The sequence below is a fragment of the Phytophthora infestans genome, genomic scaffold (genome assembly GCF_000142945.1).
Source record: "Phytophthora infestans T30-4 supercont1.12 genomic scaffold, whole genome shotgun sequence".
In the NCBI taxonomy this organism is placed as follows: domain Eukaryota; phylum Oomycota; class Peronosporomycetes; order Peronosporales; family Peronosporaceae; genus Phytophthora; species Phytophthora infestans.
In genome coordinates this window covers 541,065-567,756 of record NW_003303747.1, presented here as the reverse complement: position 1 = coordinate 567,756, position 26,692 = coordinate 541,065, and the positions used below count along the sequence as shown (strand labels likewise).

Sequence of the window (26,692 nt, the reverse complement as noted above, 5' to 3'; positions counted from 1 at the left end):
GTGACTGGCTGTCGATGTCCAACAAGTATCCGGACAGTCAATTTATCCGGATGATTGCCAAGTTCAGTTTCATTTTATTATTTGCCTGCTAGAGAGCACATGACTCTCTAGTGTAATTTGCTTGTTTTCAGCTTTTTTCGATTTTCTCAGCCCACAGGCCGTTTTAGGCGATTCTGAGCCGCCTATAAACTAGACACAACAGGCTCTCTACAGATTCAGTACAGAACGACAAATCTTGCCTATCTTCCTCCAAACATAATGATTACACAAAATTACTTTACTTGTCAAATAAAGTCCGCTGGCCTTTTTCCACTTCATGTACCACAATTGTGGTACCTGTCCGATATGGCCGTTGGCCTCCCATCGCCGGTACCCTAACCAAAGGGTGCTATTCCGTGCTTTGGTGCCTCCACGCAGTCGTGTGGTTCCGTCGCCCGTGCATCGTGATCTTCTGATGAAGTGTCATCGACCGCGATATCACGCTATCGTGCAATCGCGGTGTGGTTATGCTTTCTTTGGTATTGTGCACGTGTGGTGCATCTGCGTTGTCCGTGTTATCGTGCTCTACGATGCCATCGTGCTCCACGGTGTGTAATCGTGGTCATACCAAGCCCACCCCCTGTGCATTTGGTGGGCGGTCCGCAGTCCGTGCAATCGTGTTATCATGTACTGCTGTCCTCCGTGGCTCGGTAAGCTCAGGTTCTACACTGGTATGGTGCTCCGTGACTCGGTGATTTCGCGTGGCAGCGTGTTCTCCGATGGTTTAGTGGCTAACCCACCGTCCATGCTGTCGTGTTATCTCTGGTGTCGGGGCTGGGCTGTCGTCTGTGTTATCGTTAGCTACCGTAGTGTCACGCTCCGTGGATCGGTGAGCTCATGTTCTACCTAGGCATCGTGCTCCAAAGATTGATGATTTCTGATTTCCCGTATCTGGCCTCCTGCGGGCTCAGGTTTGGTCGGTTGACTGTGCTCCATGTTTACCCGTGGTGTTGTTGGAGTATTGTTTCTGTGCACTCTCACCGATACGTGTTCTACCGTGGCTTCGAACGTCCGTGCTCTTCCGTAGCCCGTGCTTTTCAGCATGCTGGGGTGTCTATGTATTTAGTTCCTTTCCGTGGCCTGTACGTTCCTGTCATGTTCTGTCCATCTGTCATTTTCATGGCTGCGTGCTCTTTCATCTTTCACGCTACTTATAAAACTTCGTGGTTTGCATCGGCTAAGTCTTCTATCATCGTCCGTGGCCTTCCGTGCTTCGTGTTGCTCTTCTATCCCATCGTGTACATAGTGTAGGTCGGTATTCCTTCGTGTTTCGTGTCCTTGCTTAGACATGTGCATCCGCGCCAGCTTAATCACAAACGCTGTTCCCATTTTGTTTGATGTACACAACGTATATTGTTGGAAAGTTCACATAATATCTGAAGGTCGCACACTACGCGCGCAAATACAAAGGAAGACAACAGTTTATTACGGAGGTGCAGGGGTGTAAGCCACAATAGTCATATTTTAAAGTTTTCACATTATTATTAATAGTAATACAATTGTTATTTATTATTAAACGCTGATATAATTTTTATGTGTACTACTACTACAAATGACTGCAAGTAAAAATATGAAATGCCTTGATAATAGTACTAAGAAAATAATACTGTAAATTAAATTAGTACAGCAGTACTACGAAGCCTAAAACAGCATTCTAAATTCAATAAGTACTAAAGTTTCGATTGAGGCCGAAATAAAAGTCCCCAGAGCCTACAATTTCTTTCAACAGCTCCTACGACAATATAGTACGTGTGTGCTTATCGGCGCCTTTTAATTATGCTAACTAACGCGTACACAGGCAGCGCCCTTTGCGTGGCCTTGCATACCGACGCTGAAAATGAGAGCAAAATGAAATTTAAGCAGTGCTTTTAAGTACGATGTGTAGACCACATATAATATGTAAGAAACACAATGTTGATTTTAGCCAATGGGGGCCGCCTTCGCTGCGCTCGACAGCTTTTTAGCGAATCGACGCCGCCTTCGCTGCGCTCGGCAGCCAGTAGAACGCGCGTATTTGCGTTACATTAATTAACCCTAGCCCGTTACGGACGGACTGACAGACAGACACCAGACTCCACTAGGGGGGTAAGACTAGCCGTTCGCCGCCGCTACGCGGCGGAGTGGCATGGTTTGTTGGAGATAAGGTGGCCGCAATTTTAAGTACTTCGTGTGTTGTGTGCTTTCAGTCTGATCTTGTACCCCGAGGCTTCGGCCATCCCCGTGCGATGTTGTGTCGTGCACTTAAAACACCTGTCATTTCGTAGTCTCATGTGGCAGTGTACGGTATCGCTAATTCGTACGCGTCCGTTGCTCCGTACTACTGGTTGGCGTCTATGTTCCTCCGTGGATATTGCCCTTTTCCGTTAATGCGCTCTCTCTTTTGGGCTCATGCTTTTCAGTAGTACGACACCCTTTCGTGGCTGCTAGTTATTCCGTGTTCCCAAGGTCTTGAGTGAGTTTTACAGGTTTAGTGGTCCATATTCATTCATGGTCCATGGCGTCTCATCGACGGTACCCTCGCCGACGGGTGCTATTCCGTAGTTATATGGATCCGTCCCCCGTGTAACGTGCTCTCCTGGTGTGACTTCATCGACCGCGTTATCGCGCTATCATGCGAGCGCAGTATAATTCTGCTATCCTATGCTTTCGTGCTCGCGTAGTGCATCTGTGTTTCCCGTGTTATTATATTCAACAATGGCATACTGATCCACGTTGTGCAATCGTGATATCCAAAAGCGCTCCCCGGTGCTTCCGTGGCTGATCTGCCGCCCGTGCAATCGTGGAATCGCCTTTTGTGGCTCCGCGATTTGCCGTCTATAACTACCGCTGCTGCGTGTTATCTCACGGTTTAGTGGCTGGACCACCGTCCGTGCAATCGTATATCTCGCGGTATCGTGGTTGGTCTGTCGTCCGAGCTATTGTGAGCTACCGTAAAACTGTGCTCCGTGGCTTGGCTCTACCCTGGTATCGTGCTCAAATGCTCGGTGATTTCCCGCTTATGCTCTCCTGTGGCTTTGTGTTAGGTTCATCGTCTGTGCTTCATGTTCTACCGTGGTGTTATGGAAGAATTGCTTTCCGTGCACCTTACCGTTTCCGTGGCCCGTGTTTTTCAGCATGTTGGGGTGTCATTACTTCAGTTACTTTCCGTGATCCATACGCTCCCATCATATTCTTGCCATTCCAAGTTTTCATGGTAGCGTGCTCGTCCGTGGTTCGTGCTTTTCAGAATGGCTAGCTGCCTTCATTAATTTAGTCCTTTTTCAACGTCTGTGGCCTTCTGTGCTTCGTGTTCTTCCCTCTACCCCATCGTGTACATAGTGTGCGCCGGTGTTCCTCTGTGTTTCGTGTTCTTGTTTATCCACTTGCCTCCGCGCTAATTCAATCGCAAACGCTGTTTTTATTTTGTTTGATGTATGCTACATATCGTGGTGAAAAGTGCGCACAATGTCTTAAGGTCGTACACTACGCGCGCGAATACAAAGGAATACGATCCTTTTTTATCGGCGGCGGAGTGGTGTACATGGTTATGTGGGGTGGGATGGTGGGAAGCCACTATATTCACATTTTGAATATTTAATATTAGTAACAAATTGTGCATCTTTATCTAACGCAAATATAATACCGGTACTTTGGTTTAAATTGATTAGTATTAGTAATAACATGCGTTTTTTTCTTGCGCAACTAATTAATTTTTTGTAGTACTGCTATAAACGTCTGCAAGAAAAATATGAAATTCTCAAAACATAGTATTACTCAAAAGTTTTGTAAGTTTTATTATTTAAAAGTACTACAAAGCCTAAAATATCATTCTATATCCAATAAGTACTAAAGTTTCGATTGAGGCCGAAATATGAGTCACCAAATCCTACAATTTTTTTCAACAGCTCCTACGACGATATAGTACGTGTGTGCTTATCGGCGCCTTATACTAATGCTAACTAACGCGCACACAGGCAGCGCCCTTCGCGTGGCCTTGCATACCGCAGCTGAAAATAAAAGCAAAATATAATTTGAGCGGTACATTTTAAGTACGATGTGTTGACCACATACAGTGTGTGCACCACATAATTCGATTCTAGCCAATCGACGCCGCCTTCGCTGCGCTCGGCAGCCAGTAGAACGCCCGCATGAGCGTGAGTTTTATTAACCCTAGCCCGTTACGGACGGACTGACGGACGGACGCAGACCACACTCCACTCGTTCGCCGCCGCTACGCGGCAAAGTGGCATGGTTTGTTGGAGATAAGGTGGCCGCAATTTTAAGTACTTCGTGTGTTGTGTGCTTTCAGTCTGATCTTGTACCCCGAGGCTTCGGCCATCCCCGTGCGATGTTGTGTCGTGTACTTAAAACACCTGTCATTTCGTAGTCTCATGTGGCAGTGTACGGTATCGTGTTACTCATACAGGAAGAGTGTCAGACGTCGTTCTCTTCAGTTGTGGTCTGGGCGACCGCGTGCGGCACTGTGTTACCTACACAGGAAGCGTATCCAACGCCTTCCTCTTCCGTAAGGTCTGAGCGACCGCGTCTGGAACTCTGTTACCCACCTTGTGTACGGTATTCGTTGCTCCGTACTACTGGTTGGCGTCTATGTTCCTCCGTGGATATTGTCCTTTTCCGTTAATGCGCTCTCTCTTTTGGGCTCATGCTTTTCAGTAGTACGACACCCTTTCGTGGCTGCTATTTTTCCGTGTTCCCAAGGTCTTGAGTGGGTTTACATGTTTAGTGGTCCATATTCATTCATGGTCCATGGCGTCTCATCGACGGTACCCTCGCCGACGGGTGCTATTCCGTAGTTATATGGATCCGTCCCCCGTGTAACGTGCTCTCCTGGTGTGACTTCATCGACCGCGTTATCGCGCTATCATGCGAGCGCAGTATAATTCTGCTATCCTATGCTTTCGTGCTCGCGTAGTGCATCTGTGTTTCCCGTGTTATTATATTCAACAATGGCATACTGATCCACGTTGTGCAATCGTGATATCCAAAAGCGCTCCCCGGTGCTTCCGTGGCTGATCTGCCGCCCGTGCAATCGTGGAATCGCCTTTTGTGGCTCCGCGATTTGCCGTCTATAACTCCCGTTGCTGCGTGAAATCTCACGGTTTAGTGGCTGGACCACCGTCCGTGCAATCGTATTATCTCGCGGTATCGTGGTTGGTCTGTCGTCCGAGCTATTGTGAGCTACCGTAACACTGTGCTCCGTGGCTTGGCTCTACCCTGGTATCGTGCTCCAATGCTCGGTGATTTCCCGCTTATGCTCTCCTGTGGCTTTGTGTTAGGTTCATCGTCTGTGCTTCATGTTCTACCGTGGTGTATGGAAGAATTGCTTTCCGTGCACCTTACCGTTTCCGTGGCCCGTGTTTTTCAGCATGTTGGGGTGTTATTACTTCAGTTACTTTCCGTGATCCATACGCTCCCATCATATTCTTGCCATTCCAAGTTTTCATGGTAGCGTGCTCGTCCGTGGTTCGTGCTTTTCAGAATGGCTAGCTGCCTTCATTAATTTAGTCCTTTTTCAACGTCCGTGGCCTTCTGTGCTTCGTGTTCTTCCCTCTACCCCATCGTGTACATAGTGTGCGCCGGTGTTCCTCTGTGTTTCGTGTTCTTGTTTATCCACTTGCCTCCGCGCTAATTCAATCGCAAACGCTGTTTTATTTTGTTTGATGTATGCTACATATCGTGGTGAAAAGTGCGCACAATCTCTTAAGGTCGTACACTACGCGCGCGAATACAAAGGAATACGATCCTTTTTTATCGGCGGCGGAGTGGTGTACATGGTTATGTGGGGTGGGATGGTGGGAAGCCACTATATTCACATTTTAAAAGTGTTCGAATATTTAATATTAGTAATAAATTGTGCATCTTTATCTAACGCAAATATAATACCGGTACTTTGGTTTAAATTGATTAGTTTTAGTAATAACATGCGTTTTTTTTCTTGCGCAACTAATTAATTTTTTGTAGTACTGCTATAAACGTCTGCAAGAAAAATATAAAATTCTCAAAACATAGTATTACTCAAAAGTTTTGTAAGTTTTATTAATTAAAAGTACTACGAAGCCTAAATATCATTATATATCCTATAAGTACTAAAGTTTCGATTGAGGCCTAAATATAAGTCACCAGGGCCTACAAAAAATTTCAACAGCTCCTACGACGATATTGTATGTGTGTGCACGTCAACGCCTCCTATTAATGCTAACTAACGCGTGCACAGGCAGCGCCCTTCGCGTGGCCTTGCATACCGCAGCTGAAAATGAGAGCAAAATAAAATTTGAACTGTGCATTTAAAGTACGATGTGTAGACCACATATAATATGTACACCACATATTGCAATTTTAGCGAATCAAGGCCGCCTTCGCTGCGCTCGGCAGCCAGTAGAACGCGCGTATTTGCGTTACATTTATTAACCCTAGCCCGTTACGGACGGACTGACAGACAGACACCAGACTCCACTAGGGGGGTAAGATATTTAAGCAGGTAACCACTGGGGATTTTTTTCAATGTAAATACTATTAAAGAATCTCTACTACTGTATGACCCAAAAACCGGTTTTATCATAAGTTTCAAAATAGTAAGGGAGTGGGGATGAGCGAGGATGGCTTCCAGCAAATGAGTTTCGTCAATGGCATCTGTACCACAAAAGGCGGACAGCATGTCTCGTACATCGTGGACCAGATCACGGCCAAACTGGTCGGCGTGCTGAAGAAGAAGAACAAGGGCGAGGCTGTCAAGCCCAACTACATCAAGAACCACATGTTCGTCTACGTGAGCGCGCTGATCGACAACCCCGCCTTCGACTCTCAGGTTTGGCCTTTGGCGTCATAGTAATGGTGGTCTTACCGTTCGTTCTAAGTCATTTGGCTCACACGTGTTTAACTGCTCCTCTGCTCAGACCAAGGAGACGCTGACGACTCGAGCCAACAGCTTTGGGTCAACTTTCAACCTCAGCGACAAATTCCTCAAGCAACTTGAAAAGAGCGGCCTGGTGGAGAAGATTCTGTTGTTCGCTGCGCTCAAGCAGACCGCAGAGCTGCGACGCAAGGTGGCAGCAGCGGCAAGCGGTCGCGTCTCACGGGTATCCCCAAACTGGACGATGCCAATCACGCCGGCACCGCGAAGAGCAAGGATTGCACGCTGATCCTGACCGAGGGAGATTCCGCCAAGACGGTAGCTGTGGGCGGCCTTGCGGTGGTTGGCAGAGACTACTACGGAGTCTTCCCACTGAGAGGTAAGATGCTCAACGTCCGCGAAGCCAGCCACTCGCAGATCCTCAAGAACGAAGAAATCCAAAATGTGGTCAAGATCCTCGGCCTCAAGTACGGACAGAAGTACGAATCGACCAAGGGCTTGCGCTACGGGCATCTGATGATCATGGCCGATCAGGATCACGATGGTAGCCACATCAAGGGCCTGGTGATCAATCTCATCCACCACTTCTGGCCGTCGCTGCTGGTCGTGGACGGATTTCTGCAAGAGTTCATCACTCCGATCGTTAAGTGCACGAAGGGCCGCACAAAGGAGGTCTTTTACACGATGCCAGAGTACGAGGCTTGGCGGGAGAGAACCAACCAGGGACGCGGCTGGATCATCAAGTTCTATAAGGGTCTCGGTACGAGCACGGACGCAGAAACCAAAGAGTACTTGTCCGACCTGCAGACCCATCAGATTAGGTTCACGTACGACGGAGATGGAGACGCTGATGTGATTGACATGGCGTTCTCCAAGAAGCGTGTTGAGGACCGCAAGGATTGGCTTCGAGGCTACGAGCCTGGCACCTATGTGGACTACGACGTGGACGAGATGGGCTACCCAGAGTACGCTTATCGCGCTGGGTGGGGTCTATTGAGGTCATCGGGCTGACCTGTGTGCTTTGTGCGTGCTGCTTTCTTGACAGGTTCGTGAACAAGGAGCTCATCCTTTTCTCCATGGCAGATAATATCCGCTCAATCCCTAGCGTCAGATTCAAGCCGTCTCAGCGTAAAGTCCTGTTCTGCTGCTTCAAGCGTAATCTTCGGGTGAGTTGCTTCCAGTGTTGTCAGATGTCTGTAGTGCTCTGACGTACTTGGGTTTTCTGTACACGACAGGCGGAGCTCAAGGTGGCACAGCTGGCTGGTTACGTGTCCGAGCACTCTGCATACCACCACGGAGAAGCGAGTCTCCAGGGTTGTATCGTGAATATGGCGCAGGACTTCGTCGGCAGCAACAACATCCACCTTCTGCCCCCAATCGGTCAGTTCGGTTCGCGTCTGATGGGCGGCAAGGACGCAGCCAGTGCTCGTTACATTTTCACCAACTTGGAGCAGCTTACTCGACTGATCTACCATCCCCTGGACAACGACTGCCTCAAGTATCTGAGTGAAGACGGACAGTCGATCGAGCCGGAATGGTATATCCCCATTATCCCCATGGTGCTCGTGAACGGCAGCGACGGTATCGGAACGGGTTGGTCCCCCAACTACAACCCGCTCGACATCATCAAGGGTCTGCGTCAGATGATCAACGGAGAGGAAATAGCTCCACTTACCCCGTGGTACCGTGAATTTACCGGCCATATCGTTGAGAAGGCGAACTCGCGCGGAACTGATACGGGCAACTACATTGTCCAGGGCCTGTACGAAGTTACGGACGACAGCACGCTCGTGGTCTCGGAGCTCCCAGTGAAGTCCTGGACGCAGACGTACAAGCAGTTTTTGGAGGGACTTCTGGATGCGGGTACGATCAAGGACTTTAAGGAAAACCACACCGATGTCAAGGTGCTGTTCACGATCACAATGGAACAAAAGGCGCTGAGTGACGTCACGAAGGCCCCGGGCGGAATCGTAAAGAAGTTCAAGCTCGAATCATCCCTCTCTACCTCCAACATGCACCTGTTTGACGCTGCCGGACACATCAAGAAGTACGAAAACCCCAAGGAGATCATGGCCGAGTTTTACGGGATCCGTCTCGAGTACTACGGACGCAGGAAGAAGGCGATGCTGCAGAAGCTGCAGGACCAGATCAAGCTCCTGTCGAACAAGGCTCGCTTTGTTCTCGCTGTCGTGGAAGGCAAGCTGGTAGTCAACAACCGCAAGAAGCAGGAGCTGCTGGAAGAGTTGATGGCGGAAGGCTATGATCAGATTGTGCCGAAGACCAAGAAGAAGCCTGACAATGAGGACTCAAATGAGTCTGAAGATGAGGAACCCAACGTGGCAGACGCCAGCAGAGGGGGGGGGGCGACGTCAACTCGTAATTCATTAATGCAGCGTATTCTTTAGCAGGTCCATTCACGGCAGCTCTGCGTTCTGCGTCTCCCAGGCTTTTTGAAGCTTCGTTGCAAACTTGTCGAGTTTCTGGTGCCACAACGAGAAGGGACTTGGATCCAAGTGCACGGCAAGAGCAACGATGGCAGCAGCGAACTCGTCGAACTCGAGCTGCAATGTGTCGTCGTTGTCGAGAGCCATCACGGAGGAGAAGACGTGCTGTGCATCACTGAGAGCCACTTTGTTGCCGTTGCGCTTCGAGCCATCAAGCAGATCAAAGGCAGCCAGAAAGGACTGGAACTCACCAAAACTCATGGAGCTTCGCTTGGTCTTTTCCAGTTGAAAGTCGGAGCCTGGGTCGGCCCGCAAGAGAGCAGCGTTTTCTTCTGCTGCAGAACGATCTGGGCCTTTAGCGTGATTTGCATTTCCATTTAGGCTGCCTCCGGTTTCCCGTAGCTCGCGAAGTAGCGCCTGTTCTTGTCGTGCGGCACGTTCGTCCTCGGCGACTTCATCTTGCTTGGCGTAAAAGAAAAAGACTGTGCGTAGGAACGAGCGGTGTTCGAGTAGTGCGCGACCTACAAGAGGACAGCTGAGTTTTGCAGCGAAGTTTCGCTCGACAAGACGGTTGTTGCTCGCAAAAGCCCGTGGGGCGAGAATCTTGCGACAGAATTGTGCCATGATTCGTGCCGGACAAGCCGCGAGCTCCGCGGCTTCCAGCATGGTCTCTCTGTTATCGTCTTGAGTCTTCTTGGTTGTTGCCAGTTGAGCCTTCTCTCGTTTGCGAGTTAATGCCACACGATGCCTTTCAATCGCAATTCTGACAAACAGCTCCGAAAACTGCGATTTCCCCACGCCAACTTCTTGATCTAGCGAGCCGTCAGTCGAACTGGCAGGCTCTAAAGCTTTCACGACGCTGTTAAAGAGAGCTTGTAACCTTACAACGGGGAGATTGCGAGGGTGCACGAGCTCGAGCTCATACATCATGGCCCTCCATCGAAGAAAAGGAACCTGAGGCGAGCAGTTGTAGCGCGCTTCTGAGAACCGTTGAAAGAGATGTTCAATGTGAGCTGCGTACAGTGTCAGCACATTCTCCAGCTCGTGCAGTTGTCCAGATGCGCAATCGGTGCGAGCCCTTTTGTCCTTGATGAACTGGCTGAGATTCATTCGAGAAGTATCATAGAAACTATGAAGCGCGTCCTTCATGATTACGACAGCGTCGCTCGATCGGCGTTGAGGGATTACCGGATTGTCTTCTCCAGCAGAATTATCTTCGACAGCAGCAAACTGCCCGTGGTATCCCGACATGGAATCGATGCAAGGGCGTAGTGCCTGACTGACGAGATATATCTCCGTTAAGCAGGTCTGCCTTAGTGCAGACGCTTCATTCCTGCTGCGTTTGGCTGCTAATCGCCAGGCAAATGCGAGAAACTCACGGATACAATTGACCGCACTGTCACTCTCGGATTGACCGAGTTCTTGATCCACATAGTGCAATAATCGTTGGGTGTGACGACGGATGAAGACATTGGGATCGTTGTTGCATAGAGCTAGACTATGTCGAGCATACACACGCCACTTTTCACGGATTGCGATAGCAGTCGGGCTTGGGAAGACCACAGGTGATGCCCGTTTTGACTTGGTAGGAGACTTGACGCCCCGACTCTGCTGTCGCTTCGTTGATATCACGCCTGTGACTTCCATCAGTGCATCAACACGCAGCTTCGTGCTTTCTAACCATCTCATCTTTTGCAACACGTCAAATAAACTGTCAAAAGTGATACCAGCAGCTACGCCTCCAGCTCCCTTTAAGAGCTCAGCAAATACCCAATCCATATCCATCTGAGCCACATCGCTGTCTTGAACAATTCCGGATTGCAGCAGCAGCTCGCGTAAGACGTTGCGGGACAAACCGTGCAGATATTTACTCCCCCCACTAGACTCCGTCGCTCCATGACGACCCTTCCCTCTCTTCAGCTTCACCTTGGGCCGCTTTTTCTCTTCCTCACCAGCTTTGGGTTGATCTCCCTTGCCATTCGCGGCCTCTGTCTTAGTCAACGTCTCGGTTGTTCGCTGCTGCATTTCCTCCTGGTGGTTTATATGAACAAATAGCGCCCGCAACTGATCGCGTTCCCACTGGAGCTGGAGCTTGTACGTTTCCATCAGCAACGCCAGGAAGACATCGGTTGGTATCTTACGTTCGTCTCCTGTAGGCTGATAGAACGGCCCCAATCGCGCTGCCAGCTCTTCAGGTGAAGGTACGACCGCAAACTTTACTAACAGATTGTTGAAAGTCTCCAATGAGATGGACTCCCCCTGGTTCTTTTCAATGATTTCACGAAGCGCAGTTTGAGCAGCAACATGTTCAGGGATCTGCTTTTGCTCCACTTGTCCGGTATCTGGCACGTCCACGGCGGCAATCTCAGGTACAAGTAGAGCGGCAGATAGTTCGCCCAACCGCGTCTTGGGTTTACGCTGTGGAGAGGCGGACGGGGATGTTGGTGCAACTACAGAGACAGGAATGCTCTGGCTACTCCCCTTGGTAGGACCCCGCTTGGCTTTGCCTCGACGTTTACTTTTCCTCGCTGTTGATGGTCGACATAAAACTTTAAAGTGAAGCAGTCTGAAGATGGATCTCGCAAGGAATGTTGCCTTGAGCACGCAGATAAATTGTGGTTGGTGGCTATTTGCACCCTCGTAGTAGCTTGGAAGAGGGTCGTCGTACGGAATACCAAGCCGGATGTCATCCATCGCTTGAGAAAGCCACAAGAAGAAGCAGAGCTCTTGACGTGAACACGATTCCTCCAAAAACTGGCAAAACAATTCCAAGCTGTAACAGGCACTCCGTACGCTGTGAAGACAGCGCACAAACTGTTCCAGCTCTTGAACAGCATCCTGTTCGCGACTGCATCGCTCCAAGAAGAAGTGAAAAACAATCAGGGACAGCGATACCGACGCCGACTTGCCAGCACTGGAGCAAACGCTTGACCCGAACATTGGATCTCCGCCAATTCCTCGGTTACCGAGGAGATTTTGAGCTTCAACCGCGACTAAGAATCGCTGATAAAAGGCCCATGCTAGCTGGAGACAACCCGCAACAATCTCTTCATTGCATTCCTCAGCTTCTGCGCTGTTGATGCAACTGATGCCATTGCCCGAGGAGCTTGTAGCTGCAGCTGACTGAGGCCTCCGCGTCTTGCTGGCGGTTTTACGTGAGCCTGAGCCCTCCGCTGAACGAGCTGCCAGTGCTCTCATCGGAGGGATTAAGGTCGGCACGTTCCCTTGTTTGCGTGCTTTCGACTCTTCCTTTGCGACAGCAACCTGCTTGTCTGTCATCAGCAAACCAGCAATAAAGTTACTTAATTCCATGGGAGATCGCTGCTCAGGCTTCGCGTCCAGTTGCTTCTTGCGAGGCTTTCGTGCGTTTGCTACTGGCGGAGGGTGTACGATGCGTGAAAACCAGTTGAGGGCAGGACCTTGAGCGCCATCTTGTAACGCGCTCGGGAGAGTTGTTTCATAGTTCGAAAGGATGAACTGGTTGCTTATGGTTTCAATCGTCAGTTCACTCGCTAGCATTGGAGCTTCTCCAGGCGAGTCGTTAAGAGGCGCTACACTTCGCTGTTGCTCTACTGCAGTTGTATTTGCTGAATCAATCGACGGCCGACAGGGGCGACAAGCGGAGGGACCGTTATTGGCAGCATCTGCAGTTGCAGTCGGGCCCGCCGCTTGCAATGCCTCGAGAGACTGCTGCTTCGTCACTTGTTCTTCGCGCAGGGTCAGATTTTCTCTCTCCAGGACACGCACACGCTTTTTCTCACTCTGAAGCTGGTTTCGAAGCATCCCGAGCTCGCTGTCGTGGTACAGTGCACTCGACACTTCGGCGACACGAGCCTTCTGAACGTCACGTTCGTGGTGACTCAACCGAATCTCCTGCTTGGCCAGCTCCAGCAGGCGCGATAGCTCGTGACACTGCTGCGTCAAGGCGCTGTTTTCGTTCCCGCCTGCCTCTGAACCAACTCCCGGGATTTCGGGAAGTGAGAGAGCTAAAATCGCTGGGTCATCGCTACGATAATCCAGCGCTTGATGCCTGGGATCCGAGCTACTGGTTGGGAAGGAATCAGCTGAGGTTGCATTGTTCTGCTCGTAGAAATCGCGCAGATCTCGCATCTCCGTCTGAAGTTGCTCGTTTTTCAATGAAACAGCGGCGAGTTCCTCGTCGGCTTCTTTTATCCGTCGTCGGAGTTCATCCACTTCGTTCACGAACACACTGCGAGCAAACTCGTATAGTCTGCCAATGCGCTCGTTAACTTCCAGCAGAAACTCCATCGCGTACTGTGCCTCCTTCCCGTCCAACTCCACTCCAACAGTATGGCTGGGGCTGCCGTTGTTACTCGTCTGGTCGTCAGTCTTGTCGAAGATGACTGAAATCACCTGTTTCATCGCGAATTGAATAAGCTTGACGAGATCTCGAGTAGCACCACGGATAATTGCTTCAGGTTGCTTCTGCTCCTGCGCCTGGTCCCCTATCGACAGCATCAAGTTATCGATCGAGCAGCAGACTCGCAACATTCGACTGTTTTCCCTTTCGCTCTGGCGAAACAGTTGCTCAGCTTCGTCTTCTTCGTCACTTGACCACCCAGCGTTTAAACTTGCACAGCTCAAGCTGCTCTGCAACGGGCGGAGGAGATCATGAAACGTGCTCGGGTTTGAGGCGGTAATCTCCGGTTCCAGCGGTCGTTTGGATGCTACAGGGACTGAGTATGTTGTTGGCTTTTCAACCTCTTTGGTCGCTAGAAGCTGCTGGAGCTGATTGGATCGACGAGCGTGTTGCATCGCTACCGCGGCAATGGAGAAGCGCTTGGAGTTGATAGAGGATGCTACTATGCTGGATCGTGTGGCTTTCTGGGGAGATCCAGCAGGCGGAAGCCCTCGATCACGCAGATTTAACGTCCTTGACGACGCCGAGTTAGACCCGAACGCAAACTGATTTCGTAGTCGACTCACGTGTTGCCGCAGCTTCTGCGGCAGCTTGGGCGTCCCAGCCGCTCCAAATCCTCTTGGTGGAGATACAGCTTCGGTTGCGAGAGTAAAGCGCGCGTTCCTTTGCTCCCCACTCGTCTCAGTACTCGATGAATTCTTGCTCATGCGTTTGAGTAGTGTTGACATGTTGGCTGCATTCAGCCGCAGCTCGGGTGAGCGAGACGAAGTGTCTGCCGCATCTGTTGAGCTTGGAAGCGGCAGGTTGGTCGGTCGAGAGCTAACACGATACTTGGCCGATGATGTGGACCCGCTGCGTCCTCTGACATCTGCCGTCTTGGTTGATGCACTGTCCGTGGACGCGGCGTTGAAGAACTCTGTCCCCTTGGGCATACTTGTTCTGCGAGCTGCTGGTTGCGTTTACTGACGAAGGGCGTCGGTAGACGGCACAACATGCATCCTCTAAGCCTCTTTCTTGGTCCAGCACCGTGACGACTCAAGACAACGGAGGGTCATCCAAAGTAACTGCCACACTGTCAATAGATGATCCCCTAAAGAAACGGCAACTTCACCAGAACACACACTTCAATTGCAAGAATTACCGTCACGATAAATTGATTAGACGACCCTCCATGATCACCTCCATACCAAGCAGTTAAAAAATTCCACCGCCACAACACATACCTAAGCCATAAAGAGCTCCGGGAAGCGCGCTGGCGTCTCTCCTCCCTTCAGCATCGCCTTGCCCGGTCCATTCATTGCCATGCGCTGCCATTTGCATCGCTTCGCGTTGACCTTGCTCTCCTTCATGAAAACCGAGTCGTCCGACAATGCCAACAAGTCGGTCACGCAGACTCTCCGAGCTCCCACCGTCGCATTTAATGCGTCCGACAACGCCGAGCGCACTGCATTAATCGTTGCCAGCACTTCAACCTTCAGCGCCATTTTGAGAGGGAACGTTGCGTCTTGTGCCCCCACTTTGACCAGCAAAATCTCGCCAGCTTCAGCATCCATGTGCAGCTGAATATTCGCATAACGTGGAGCAGTAACGAGTAACATGATCGGGTAGTAGCACAGACTAGTCGGGGGTAGCAACGTGCAGTTCGTGCACCACATTCTCGTCTCGTCACCAGTGAACAGACGATCAGCGTACACAGCTAGCAGTTTGGCCTCTTTGGTTCCTTTCTTCGTCTTGGTTTTCAGCGGTCGGACAGGAAGTGAGAACAGACTGCGACTACCGGTCGACGCCTTGACATTATTCCTCTGCTGCTGCCACGTCAGGCCACACGAGTTACTGCCTCCTACACGAAACTTGAACGCCAGCTCTCGTTCCTCTGGCGTCGGCCGCATACCCAGGTTCACAGGGAACTTCTCGCCGGAAATGTAGTAAACAAGCGAGACGGGGAAACTCATTCTCTCCACTGTGTCCCTAGTCACTTCACTGAAGCAGTTCTCGTCGTCTTCGCCCCCCTCGTTCTGGTTTCTCGGTGTAGTGTACGAGTAGATCGACACAGTATTCCCATCGTACGCCAGAGCAGCAAGTTCGTCCATCGGGTTGGCGCTCTTGGCCAATTGGTTGAACAGAGTGGCTTTGCCTCGGTTTGGCAAAGACTTGAACTCGGCAGCTTCTTCTCTGCTCACCTTCAAGTCGACTCGATCAGTGCCATCGAGGTCATCGTCCGCAAACTTGGACGGCTTGTCCCGAGTGCTTCCGATCAAATGCTCGCCGAAGTTCTGGATGATCAGGAAACGCAGAATACGCGCTCCATCGCGCTTGTCATCGACGACATCTCGCGCGAATTCCAGCAGCTTCTTGTCCACCCGCTGCGAGCTCGCATACGCATCCAGCTTGGTCAACATGACGACCGCTTTCGCGTCCAGGAGCTGCTCGAATCCTTCAGTCTTGCTCTTTGAGAGCGAAATTAACCGCGCGCAGAGATCGGAAATCAGGGAATTCAGCGTCTGGTATCGGCGAGCCGAGATGGACAGCTTGTGGAATACGCCACTCAAGATGCGCTTGACGTTGACTCGCTGCTCGCTCATCGTTTCCATGTAGAAGAGCCATATGGACAACGGTTCGCTCCACATTCCTCCATCGAGTTTGAGCTTTGCTTGGAGGTTTTTCTTCATTTCTTTCAGATAACTCTGCGCTGACTGGGCGTGGTAGAAAGACGGCATCACAAACAGATCGGGCACTGCAAGAATCGCCACTAGGATGACAGTGTTCAGCAACAGTGGCCACGATTCACCCTTGCTTGTGTTGTCCTGAACAGTGTAAGCGCCTGTCATCAACAGTCGGCACAGCTGAAGGCTGAGAGGCAAGTGGCAGACAAAAGACCCGAACTTCGTCAAGCGAGAATCGCCTTCATCTTCAGAGTCAATCGCATCAAAAGCAGCCAGCAACTTGTAGGCTCCGTCGACATGCGAGAGGTCTGGAGCGTCCAAAGCTTGACGGAGAAGAGCACTCGGCACTCCAAACTCGTTCAGCTGTCCCTTGAGTTGCAGGATGATGCGGTCCAGAGGTTTGCGCAACAGTTCCGGGGTGTTGTATTCGGCCATACACAAGTCGCGGAAAGCTGCGGTAAACAAGTGGAATGCTGTGCCAGGCATGACTCGCCCAGCACGCCCAGAACGCTGCAGCGCCGAGGCACGCGAGCACCACGTGTCCACTAGAACTTCAGCGTGTGAGCTTCCAGCGTTGGGCATCTCGATCTGCTTCTCAATGGCGCAGTTTATCACATGCGTCACATCCGGGATGGTCACGCTACTCTCAGCGATGTTCGTGGACAGAATGATCTTCGTGGATCTCCCGCCGAGAAGCTTGAACGCCTCCTGCTGATGCTCCAGCTCGATACCAGAGTGCAGCACCATAACCTGTACATTTTGACCACGTGCACTCATAGCGACAAGACTCAGCGAATCGTACAGTGTGTTGATACTCCCAATACCAGGGAGGAAGACGAGAATGCACTGCGACTGCGATCCAGCTTGATGACGCTGGCCCTCAATCAGCAAACGCACCATTTCAACAACGACAATCAAATGCTTTTCATGGATTTTCGCGATCGCCTTCTTCGCCACTTGGCTGTTGGCGCTCTGGCGGCTTTGCGAAAGGAGGCGAAACTGGTCTCTCATGAGCACCATCTCCTTCTGACAGCGTCGCAACAAGCCTGGGAACCAATCAGACAGCTCATCGAGGTAAACGTTCTTCACCGGGTACAGCTTAGAGCCGACAAATAAATGTTTCCTGTTGACTAATCGTGTCGACAACGCCTTGCCGAGGTACTTGATAAGAACCTGAGCATCCATGGTTGCCGACATGATCACGAGACGGAGGTGAGGTTGCTTTTTCAACTGGAGTTTCAGCAGCAGCAGCAGCAGATCCACATCCATACTGCGCTCGTGCACTTCGTCCAGAACAAGGTGTGTAATCTTCATCAGCGCCTCTGGATCGTGAATAATCCGTTCAACCATGTAACCTGTCGTGACGTATGTGATCTTCGTCTTGCTGGAAGTCAAGTGCTTCTGGCCAATCCGATAGCCAATGGCTTTTCCTACTTGGCCATCCTCCTTAAACTCATTTCCTTCTCGCATTCTAGCCACAGTGTTGGCCAGTTCGATTGCAGCGATTCGTCTTGGCTGTGTCACGTAGATGTTGACTGGACGCTCGAATGCAGCTTTATCACGAGCCCACGAGTCGTACAAGAACTGAGGCACAGACGTACTTTTGCCACAGCCAGTCTCACCTTGGATAATCGTCAGTTGATTAGCTGCCACATTCTCCAGAATCTCCTCTCGATGGGCAAACACAGGTAGTGTCTTGATCATCCCCTTCAGACTCACTGGCTTCTTGGGCTCCGGCTCACTCTCAGGGATATATGCAGCACCATCGCGCATGGCACTGTCAGTGCCGAGGCGCTTCGCTACAGACGATGGCATTAACCCCTTCACCGAACGAGAATTAAACGTTGAAGCTGAAGCATCAAGCGGGGGAGGTCTCGCGTTAACTGCAACTGGAGAAGGGCTAAAGGCTGGCGCCGGTCGTTGGATATGCGGTGGCGAGCAAAGTGGCAACGGTGGCGTAGCAGTGGCTGGCTGGAGCTCATGCCCATCTGCACGAGTGTATCCGTAGCTTTGCATGGCGGTCTCTAACGCTGTTGTCGCGGCGCTCTTGTTCTTCACGCTAGCACGCGCCACAGCGACTGGAAGTACGATGAGTTCTTTCATGCGCAGCGTCGTAGCACGAACGTACGTGTAGTGAGACCAAAACAGATTCTTGTCGGAGATTTCGGCAAACGCTTTTATCACTGGTTCCACTTCCCTTCGAGATAATTTCGCGGCACTCTTGGGCGACTTTACCTTCGCGCTGCTACCATTTCGCATCAAAATGTGACACACCTTCACAAATACTTCTCCCGAGAAATACGTTAAACATCCCGAGTTTTGTGGCGATTTGCTTCCCAAGAGAAGGCGCAACTGGTGAAGCTGCTTTAGTATCTCCAGATATCCACCCACGACAGCGTAGATTTCCATCTTCAGCAGTTGCTCGTCAAACAACACAGGGTCTCGATCTCCTGGTTTTCGCTTGGAAGAGTCCACAGCAAACGAAATTAAAGACGTCAGCAATAGCAGCTCCAGTAAACGATCATCCAGCAAGCTCGCATTCGTCAGGTATGTGCGGTCCTGTTTCCACAAGACGAGCAAAGAGTACACAATGACCCTCACTGCGACTCCCTTTTTGTCCTTGCCACCCAGCAAACCAGCTAACTGCCCTGCTCGCAAAGTTTTTCCGTCGGGGGCTTCATAGAGTAGAACAAACATCAAAGAACGAAACACTCGCTCTACCACATTGGTACCGCGTCCTTGAATTGGGACAGATATGAGCGGACGTAGGAATTCCAAGGGTGCAACGTGAACCACCACACAACTATTGAAAGTTCCTTCCTCAACCGCCGGCGTGTCCAGCACCAAATACGACAAACGCCGCGCTGGTGCTTGGAATTCATCGAGCGACTTGTCTTCAAGACCAGGTATCGCCGCCAACGCATCGAATCTTTGGCTGAGTCCACGAGCTTTCGTCTCCAGGATATCGATCGCCATGGGAGGAAAATCGTAGTGATCGATCAGTAGTTTGTACTGCTTCAGCTTCTTCGCCGGTAGAATGGACTCGACTGCCATGGGAAATTTCTTCAGAAACGCAGCCGTGTGTCCGTAGAAGCGGTAGATCTCAAACAGTGCTCTCAAAAACCCCTTCTTCTTCGTCTCAACCTCGACCAAGAAGGGATTCTCCAGTATTGACATGCGCCCGGCAACATACCTCGCTGCATCGGTTGGGTAGAGAGATCCCTGCATTCTCTGCACTGGGAAGTCCAGCAGTGTAGCCATCTCGTATTCATTGTCCAATAACGACGTAAAATCGTTACCACACAGTAGCGCCAAGTCCACGAGCTGCTCCACCTCAAGTCCGAGCGAGTCCGCCACCATTTCGGACGAGAAAACTCTCGCTCGGATCCTCATCTGCTCTAAATTCTGACCACACTGGTAGAAGCCCAGGCTCTTAAACGGAATATACCTCACCCCACTCATGACTAAAAAGTCGGAATCTTCCGCCAACACTGCGAAGGCTTTCCCTGTCCTCACCAAAGTGCCCAGTTCTTCATCGGCCTCTCGACTTGCAGTCTTAATTCCGATCCCATGCTTCTTCAGCACGCCACGCAGTTTCTCTCGAGCGAACGGGAACCGCCCGTTTGTCTGTAACAGCGTCCTGGCCACTTTCCCCTTCTGCTGGGGACTCTGTGCCTCTAATCCAGCACTACTCGTAGTACTGGCAGACTCGTGGGTAGAGCTAATGATACTGTTCTTCTCTAGGCTCTGAGCCAGCTGTTCAATCTGCTGGGCCTTCTGCATTGCGCGGTCCTGTAGACAGTAGCCTTTGCGGTGACTCTCGCCCCCGAAACATTGCGGCGGGTCTGTAATGAACACGAGACGGACCTTGCGCTCTCTCAGGCGCTTAAGCCACGTGTCCACGTACCGTTCGAGCCGCAGCGTGCAGCCACCCAGTAATAACCATGAGGGCGACGCGTTGCTCTCGTTGAAGAGCTCCTCACACAAGTAGTAGAGGAATCCCACAAAGTCCACGGCCAGAGTCACATCGTGCAAGTCCAGATCCTCCACAGACGTCGAGGCCTCGTTCTGGCGGCAGTAGCGCGTCAGCCCGCGCACACCCATGACTGCTTTTATTATTGGAGTTTAACGTTTGGATTCCGCACTGGATGGCTTGGAAAGGTCGATGATTTGCAACGTTTTACATCTAGAATTAGCTACACGTTGGTAGAGAAATAGATTAAAATAGAGGCTCAAATGTTTTTCTTTTTCAAAACAACGAGAGGTATTAATAAACAAAGTCGACTTTTTCTACCAAATGACAAGGTACGTGCGTGGATGCGTGGTGCACGCGCCATTACGCGGCTGTATCGAGCTATTCGAGGACGCCTTCCTGTCCATCGATCTATCTACGGGGCGCATTACCGCTTTCCACGCTGAAATCGAGCCCACCGACCTGGATCTGCTTTCGAAAGCTCCGTCTTCAGAGATCCTGCATCTCCCTGAAGGTCAATTTCTCATGCCAGGATTCGTGGACACTCATGTGCACGCGCCGCAATTTCCGTTTATGGGTACAGCCACCGACGTTCCATTGATGCAGTGGCTGGACAAATACACTTTTCCGGTAGAACGAAGTTTCGAGGACCCAAAAGTGGCTTTAAAATGGTATTCTACACTATTAGACATGATGTTGACCCAGGGCGTTACCACAGCTCAGTACTTTGCCACGATTCACGTCGAGGCTACCAAGATTCTGGCGGATCTGGTGGAGCTTCGGGGTCAAAGGGGGCTCGTGGGGCTTGTCTCCATGGATCGGAACGCCCCAGACAACTACATGTCGTCAAGTGTAGGCAAGTGTCTGGCAGATGCGGAAGAGTTTATTCAGTACGCACTGGGTAAAAATAACGAACTAGTGAAGCCAGTTGTCACCCCAAGATTCGTGCCGACGTGCTCACCGGAACTGATGAAAGGGCTGGGAGCACTTGCCAAGAAATACGACGTTCATGTTCAGTCGCACATTGCCGAGTCGAGAGATGAAGAAGCTTTTGTGGAGACATTACATCCTGGACGGAGAGATGCGGAGCTGTTTGAAGAAGCAGGACTGTTGACGCAGAAGAGTTGGATGGCTCATGCGGTGCATTTGAAGGAGGATGAGCTGGAGATAATGCGTCGCACTGGGACCGCGATCGCTTGTTGTCCATTGTCCAATTTCTTCTTTGCCAATGGGTTTTTAGACGTGAGGAAGGTGCTGGACAAGAACGTGGGCGTCGGGTTGGGCACGGACATTGCTGGTGGGTACTCGCCGAGTATGCTGCGTGCAATTCAGACGTGCGTGCTGACGATCAAGGCGCTGGAGATTCAAGAAGGGACATCCGGTGCCCCGACGCAGCCGTTCGATTTCAAGGATGCCTTCTGGCTGGCGACAATGGGAGGTGCAAAGGCGCTGAATCTCGAAGAGGATACAGGTAGTTTTGCTGTGGGGAAGTGCTTTGATGCCATTCTTGTGGATGTGAACCGTGGCCGTAATTTGGTGTTTTCCGAGCGTGACACCCCTTTGGATGTCTTCCAAAAGGTCATTCACAATGCTGACAATCGCAATTTTGTGAAGGTCTTTGTGAAAGGCAACATGGTGTACGAAAATGTTGAGGTATAATAAGGCCATTATCATCGTCCAAGATAAATATGTTGTTTCTAAAAAAGTATAATGACCGAGGTCTTGGCGGGGACAGGGCTCCACGATTTCGTCGCTCTTGCTGGATGCTCTGTGGGGTCGGCGCTCAAATCCTACCTTTAGGACGCTTCAAAGCTGCGTAAAGGTTGCTTCAGAAAAAAAAAATGAGCCTTATTTTTGCCAAACACATATTTTTACTAGAGAACAGGGCTGGTAGTGCTTTTGAATTTTACAGTATATGTTTTAATAATCAATTCTCACGGCTCTAATGTTTTGCATGTCTCACCAGCCAATAGGATTCCTGTAATTTTTAACTGCAAACCTGCACTGACTGTTGAGATTTGGTCGACAGTTGAAGTCAAAGATAGCAGGACTGGGAGGATGTTTGGACCCCGGAGAGGGGTTTTACCTCTTAGACCCAGCGGTTACGAAACCTACGGGCTGCTCGGCCATGTATGCCTTCAATATCACTTCCTCATTTCCTCTCTTCATCACAAAAGGTTATAAGCCCAGCTTCGCCAGGAAGCAACATTCGGTCACGAAAGATGTCGCGCCTCACCTGGAAGGAGTCGTGGAATTTCGACTCGCGTAAGCCTGATTTTACTGCATGGCAAATCCGCATCCAGACTCTGCTGGAAGCTGAAGGTGTCTGGGATATTGTATCTAGAGAACTACATTTCAGTGAGAGGTGGAGTCACCGCAGGCGTGAAGACTTTATTGCTAGAGACAAAAAGGCGCTTCATCTTCTCATCAGCTCTTTGGATGACCCAACCGTGAGAGCGTTGGGGGAGTACAAGAGGTCGTGGCTGGCGTATGATCACATGGAGCGTGTATATGCTGGAAAAGGTACTATCAACATCTTTCGAGCAAGAAAAGACTTTCAGAATCTTAAATACAACGACGGTGAAGACATGCAAGCTCATATCAATGCACTAGAAGACAAAGCAGAAGCACTTGCCAGGCTTCGCAGACCCGTTGATGACGAAGAAAAGGTGATGCAGATGCTTGGATCGCTACCGGACACCTGGAAGAACCTAGTGATGGTGTGTCAGAACGAAAAAGGATTGACGTGGGAAGACCTTCAAGCCAAGTTATTGCTGGAGTCGGACACCCGCAAAGACATCAAAGAAACAACGGACATTCAAGCGCACCTGACAGAAGGAAGTCAACAATTGCCGTTTCCAGCACCGAGTTTGAGCTCCAAGGCGATCGCACATTTTGGACAGGGACCACATCGTCGTTCCGGTGGTCGCCTGCCATTTCGCAGTCAGCTGAAGCAGCCAAGTGGTCGCCCATACCAGCGAAACGAGACAGACAAAGAATGCCATTATTGCGGAAAGCAAGGGCACATCATTCGCGACTGCCGCATGAAAGCAAGCCACGACCATGAGCGCGGTGCTAATACACAGAAGCCTGCAGCCGCAAACATGATGGTCGCTACGGAAGAAGAAGAAGAATCACTGGACAGCTACGACGTTCTTGCAGTTGCTGTGGCGATGGATCATGTATACATTAAAAGCAGCATACAGGCTACAGCACTTCAAGCAGCCGTAGCCTCTAAGGATCCAACACTGTCTCGTGAATTATGGGTGCTAGACTCTGGGTGTACGCATCACATGTGCTACGACAAAAGTTACTTTACGGAGCTTAAAACAGTATCGCAGAGAGCTCATTTGGGAGACAACAATCACGTCGAAGTGGATGGTATTGGAAGAGTAGTGTTAGACTTCAAGGGTGAAGACGGAAGTAACGTGAAGCTGACGCTATCAAAATGTTTTTACCTGCCCAAATTATCGAGAAATCTGCTTAGTGTGCGCTGCCTCCGTGAGAAGGACGTCAAGTCAGACTTCAGCACGTACGTCGATCGAGCCATTATTCACAAAGGAAAAATGCGAATCAAGTCAGCTGAAAACGGGTTCAACAGACTCTACGTGTTGTGGTGAAGTGCTTTTTCAGAAATAAGAGAATGGGCCTGACGCGGGGTCACTATCCCGAATCAGTGACAATTTCAAGTGATTAGAGAGGATTTGGGTTGGCTGGCACGGATGCAAGTTGCCTGTGGTGGATTAGCCATGGCGAGCAGCACCCCGTATGGAATGACGATGGATCTGATATGAGCGATGTACGAGAAGGCAAGATCCACCAAGACATACCTCGGATCCACCCTTACCTGGATTCACTTAAATGGATATGGGATATACTATACAAGAGTGGATCGAGTGTGGATCCTATGAAGGAAGGATGGTCGGTGCCCTCTGAAGGTGGATCTAGTAGCCACGGCTAATGAAGAGGCAAGATCCACCGCGAGGTACCCCGGATCCCATACTTCCGAGTTCGGATCCAAGGAGGGAGGATCCCGCCTGGAAGGACCTGGATCCAGGGTATAGGGATGATGGATACAGTGGATCTCGAACTTTCGTGGGACAATGGAGATCACAGACGGTCGCGAGATGATGTTGGATGATGGGAGAGCTCAGATCGACGACGAGTGCAAACTTACAGTGAAGTGGATCCAAGCGACCTGGATCCGGATGAGTGTACCCATAATAGGGTGACCATGATGATTACGTCATGGATCCGGTGGATCTGAAGATAATACAGCTGGGATGATGGGTCAAGGGAAGAAGGGACATGCAGCCGAGCCTGGTAAGGGATTTAGCAGATGAAAGACATAGAAGGTAGAAATCCAGGCAGGTATAGGCTTAAATATCAATACAGACTCCAATTTGCACAGTGACACGCAAGTGCCTTCCTCCCTCAAGAACCGGAACTACATTGGCCGTACGAGCTCCGAGAAGGTTGGGAATTGCGAATCTAGTGTTGGTAGTGATAACTGGGTAATACATTGGCCAGATCCTACAACCTAGTGAGCTTTTCCTTTACTTGTGCAGATCCGACAGGCTAACCGAATTTACTACTTGGTCGGTTACACCCTAGGGACTCTCAACTTTCAAGATCCCGTCACAGGAGGCGGCAAGTACGACGCAAAGGAACTACAAAGGCAAGGGAACACACCCGCAAGGCAACCCTACGGCCAGATCCACGATCTAGGCCCCGGATCCATAAGCTCGAATATTCGCTTAGGATACGGAACCATCCACGGACGCAGAGTGAAGATTTTCCACTGCTGCTCCACCCCATCCCCACGTCTCGACAAGACGCTCTAGCTTCACCACTTGAACTCTTCGGAAGTTACCGAGAGAGCAAGATCCCGCCCTACCGACGGGTACACAAGGTGAGGAAAGTTCAGCAGAACACGGATCATCGGGGGACCCCCTCCGTTAGTCGGTGTCTGGGTGCAGTTGGTAAGCTGGATCCGGCAATCTCGTAGATTTTGCTGATCCCGCTACACCACAATGGTGCGCGTGCCCGGATCTTTTGGTGACTCGGGATTTCACCGTGAGTCCCAAGAAGATGCTCAAGTGAAGATTGAGCCAGGGGAAGAGGCGTCGTCGGAGGTCGGATCGACGATGACGCTGCTGAATGAAACAAGATCCGCGGATCGATGGAGTTTTGGGAGGAACTCTGTCGACGGAAGAGAGGTGGATCCGGATCCGGATCTAGAAGAGAAACCTCGCTATCCTCCCCAGGTCCCCTCGGGGACCCCTGCGGATCTTGACGCAAGTCAAGATCCGCTAACAAAACAAGGGAAAGTGAAGGCGAAACGGTATGCATTTGCAGATTCACCGGTTAAGCCAACATCGTACCTAAACCCAAGCCCGCTAGTCGAAGAAACGAGAAAGAAGACGAAGATGAGTAAGACTACGCGGAAGAAGATGCAAGCTCCAGAGTCGGAAGAAGACCAAGCTGGATCCAGGTCAAGCTGGTCCGACAAGGATCTCGAGTTTGTGTATCGCCACCAAGCTTTACGCGACTTCCTGCATCAAGACCCTGTCATGCAGATCCTGAATCCACGACAGATCGAAGATCCAAGGGAACCGGTGAGAGCACCAACGAAAACGGCGAACAAGCTGGTGGCAGTCAAGGATCTATTACGTTTGCTTACAGAGTCAGGCATCGTAGTTGGTGTGTTCGACGCAGAGGATATCTTTGGGCTAGATCTGGATCTCATAGCATCCGCGACGCAGGACCTCTTTGCCAGAGTTAAGGCCATCACCGGAGAAGGTCGCGCACTATGGATCCAGTGTCATCGCCGAGGATCAGCCAAGCTGCGTCCTCGAACTACGAATCCACCGCTGAGGATGAGTCAGACACGTCGTCCGAACCACGACGCATGACTTTAGGACCCTCCGGGGCATCCATGCTGGAAGCGCGGGCGAGGATTCGACGACAGGAAGCCCCTGTGAACGTGAAGGCTCGGAATCCAGTAGGCCCTACGCGTGATCTGACACAATCCAGCCAGGATCGAGCCAGATCCGGCAAGAAGCCAGTGGGACTATCGTCAGATCGGGCTCAAGGTAATCGCCTCACGAATCCGGTCTCGCCAGTGGGCCAGACGGCCACAGGCGTTTTTCCGACACTTCCTCGGGCACCCTGCAGCGACACTTCGAAACTGCGATGAGTCGTTTCCTGGCCGAACAGGGTATGAGAGCGCCCGTGCCACAAGTGCAAGTGCTCCACGAACAGGGAGCACGAGACGTGGAAATGGAGTCAGTGGAGGCAGACAACTTCCATGATGAGTTCGACCCAGATGATCTGGATGGC

At 50.8% G+C, this 26,692-nt stretch overlaps 4 protein-coding genes across 4 annotated transcripts; 2 read left to right on the top strand and 2 right to left on the bottom strand.

Moving 5' to 3' along the window:
• Positions 1 to 6,625: 6,625 nt before the first annotated feature.
• On the top strand, positions 6,626 to 9,294 carry PITG_07823 (DNA topoisomerase 2; the record flags this gene model as incomplete). The annotated part of the gene is made up of 5 exons (XM_002903999.1): positions 6,626 to 6,844; positions 6,933 to 7,042; positions 7,069 to 7,872; positions 7,935 to 8,055; positions 8,125 to 9,294. 5 exons carry the CDS (start codon positions 6,626 to 6,628, stop codon positions 9,292 to 9,294), a joined length of 2,424 nt encoding a protein of 807 aa, XP_002904045.1.
• A 296-nt stretch (positions 9,295 to 9,590) lies between these two features.
• On the bottom strand, positions 9,591 to 14,646 carry PITG_07822 (uncharacterized protein; the record flags this gene model as incomplete). Its single annotated transcript, XM_002903998.1, has 3 exons — positions 9,591 to 9,668; positions 9,859 to 11,009; positions 11,286 to 14,646. The coding sequence occupies 3 exons, from the start codon at positions 14,644 to 14,646 to the stop codon at positions 9,591 to 9,593; spliced, it is 4,590 nt and encodes a 1,529-aa protein (XP_002904044.1).
• A 196-nt stretch (positions 14,647 to 14,842) lies between these two features.
• On the bottom strand, positions 14,843 to 20,481 carry PITG_07821 (ATP-dependent RNA helicase, putative; the record flags this gene model as incomplete). The annotated part of the gene is made up of 1 exon (XM_002903997.1): positions 14,843 to 20,481. The coding sequence occupies one exon, from the start codon at positions 20,479 to 20,481 to the stop codon at positions 14,938 to 14,940; it is 5,544 nt and encodes a 1,847-aa protein (XP_002904043.1).
• Positions 20,482 to 20,674: 193 nt separating this feature from the next.
• PITG_07820 (guanine deaminase, putative) lies at positions 20,675 to 22,009 on the top strand (the record flags this gene model as incomplete). The annotated part of the gene is made up of 1 exon (XM_002903996.1): positions 20,675 to 22,009. The coding sequence occupies one exon, from the start codon at positions 20,675 to 20,677 to the stop codon at positions 22,007 to 22,009; it is 1,335 nt and encodes a 444-aa protein (XP_002904042.1).
• Between the last annotated feature and the right edge of the window lie 4,683 nt (positions 22,010 to 26,692).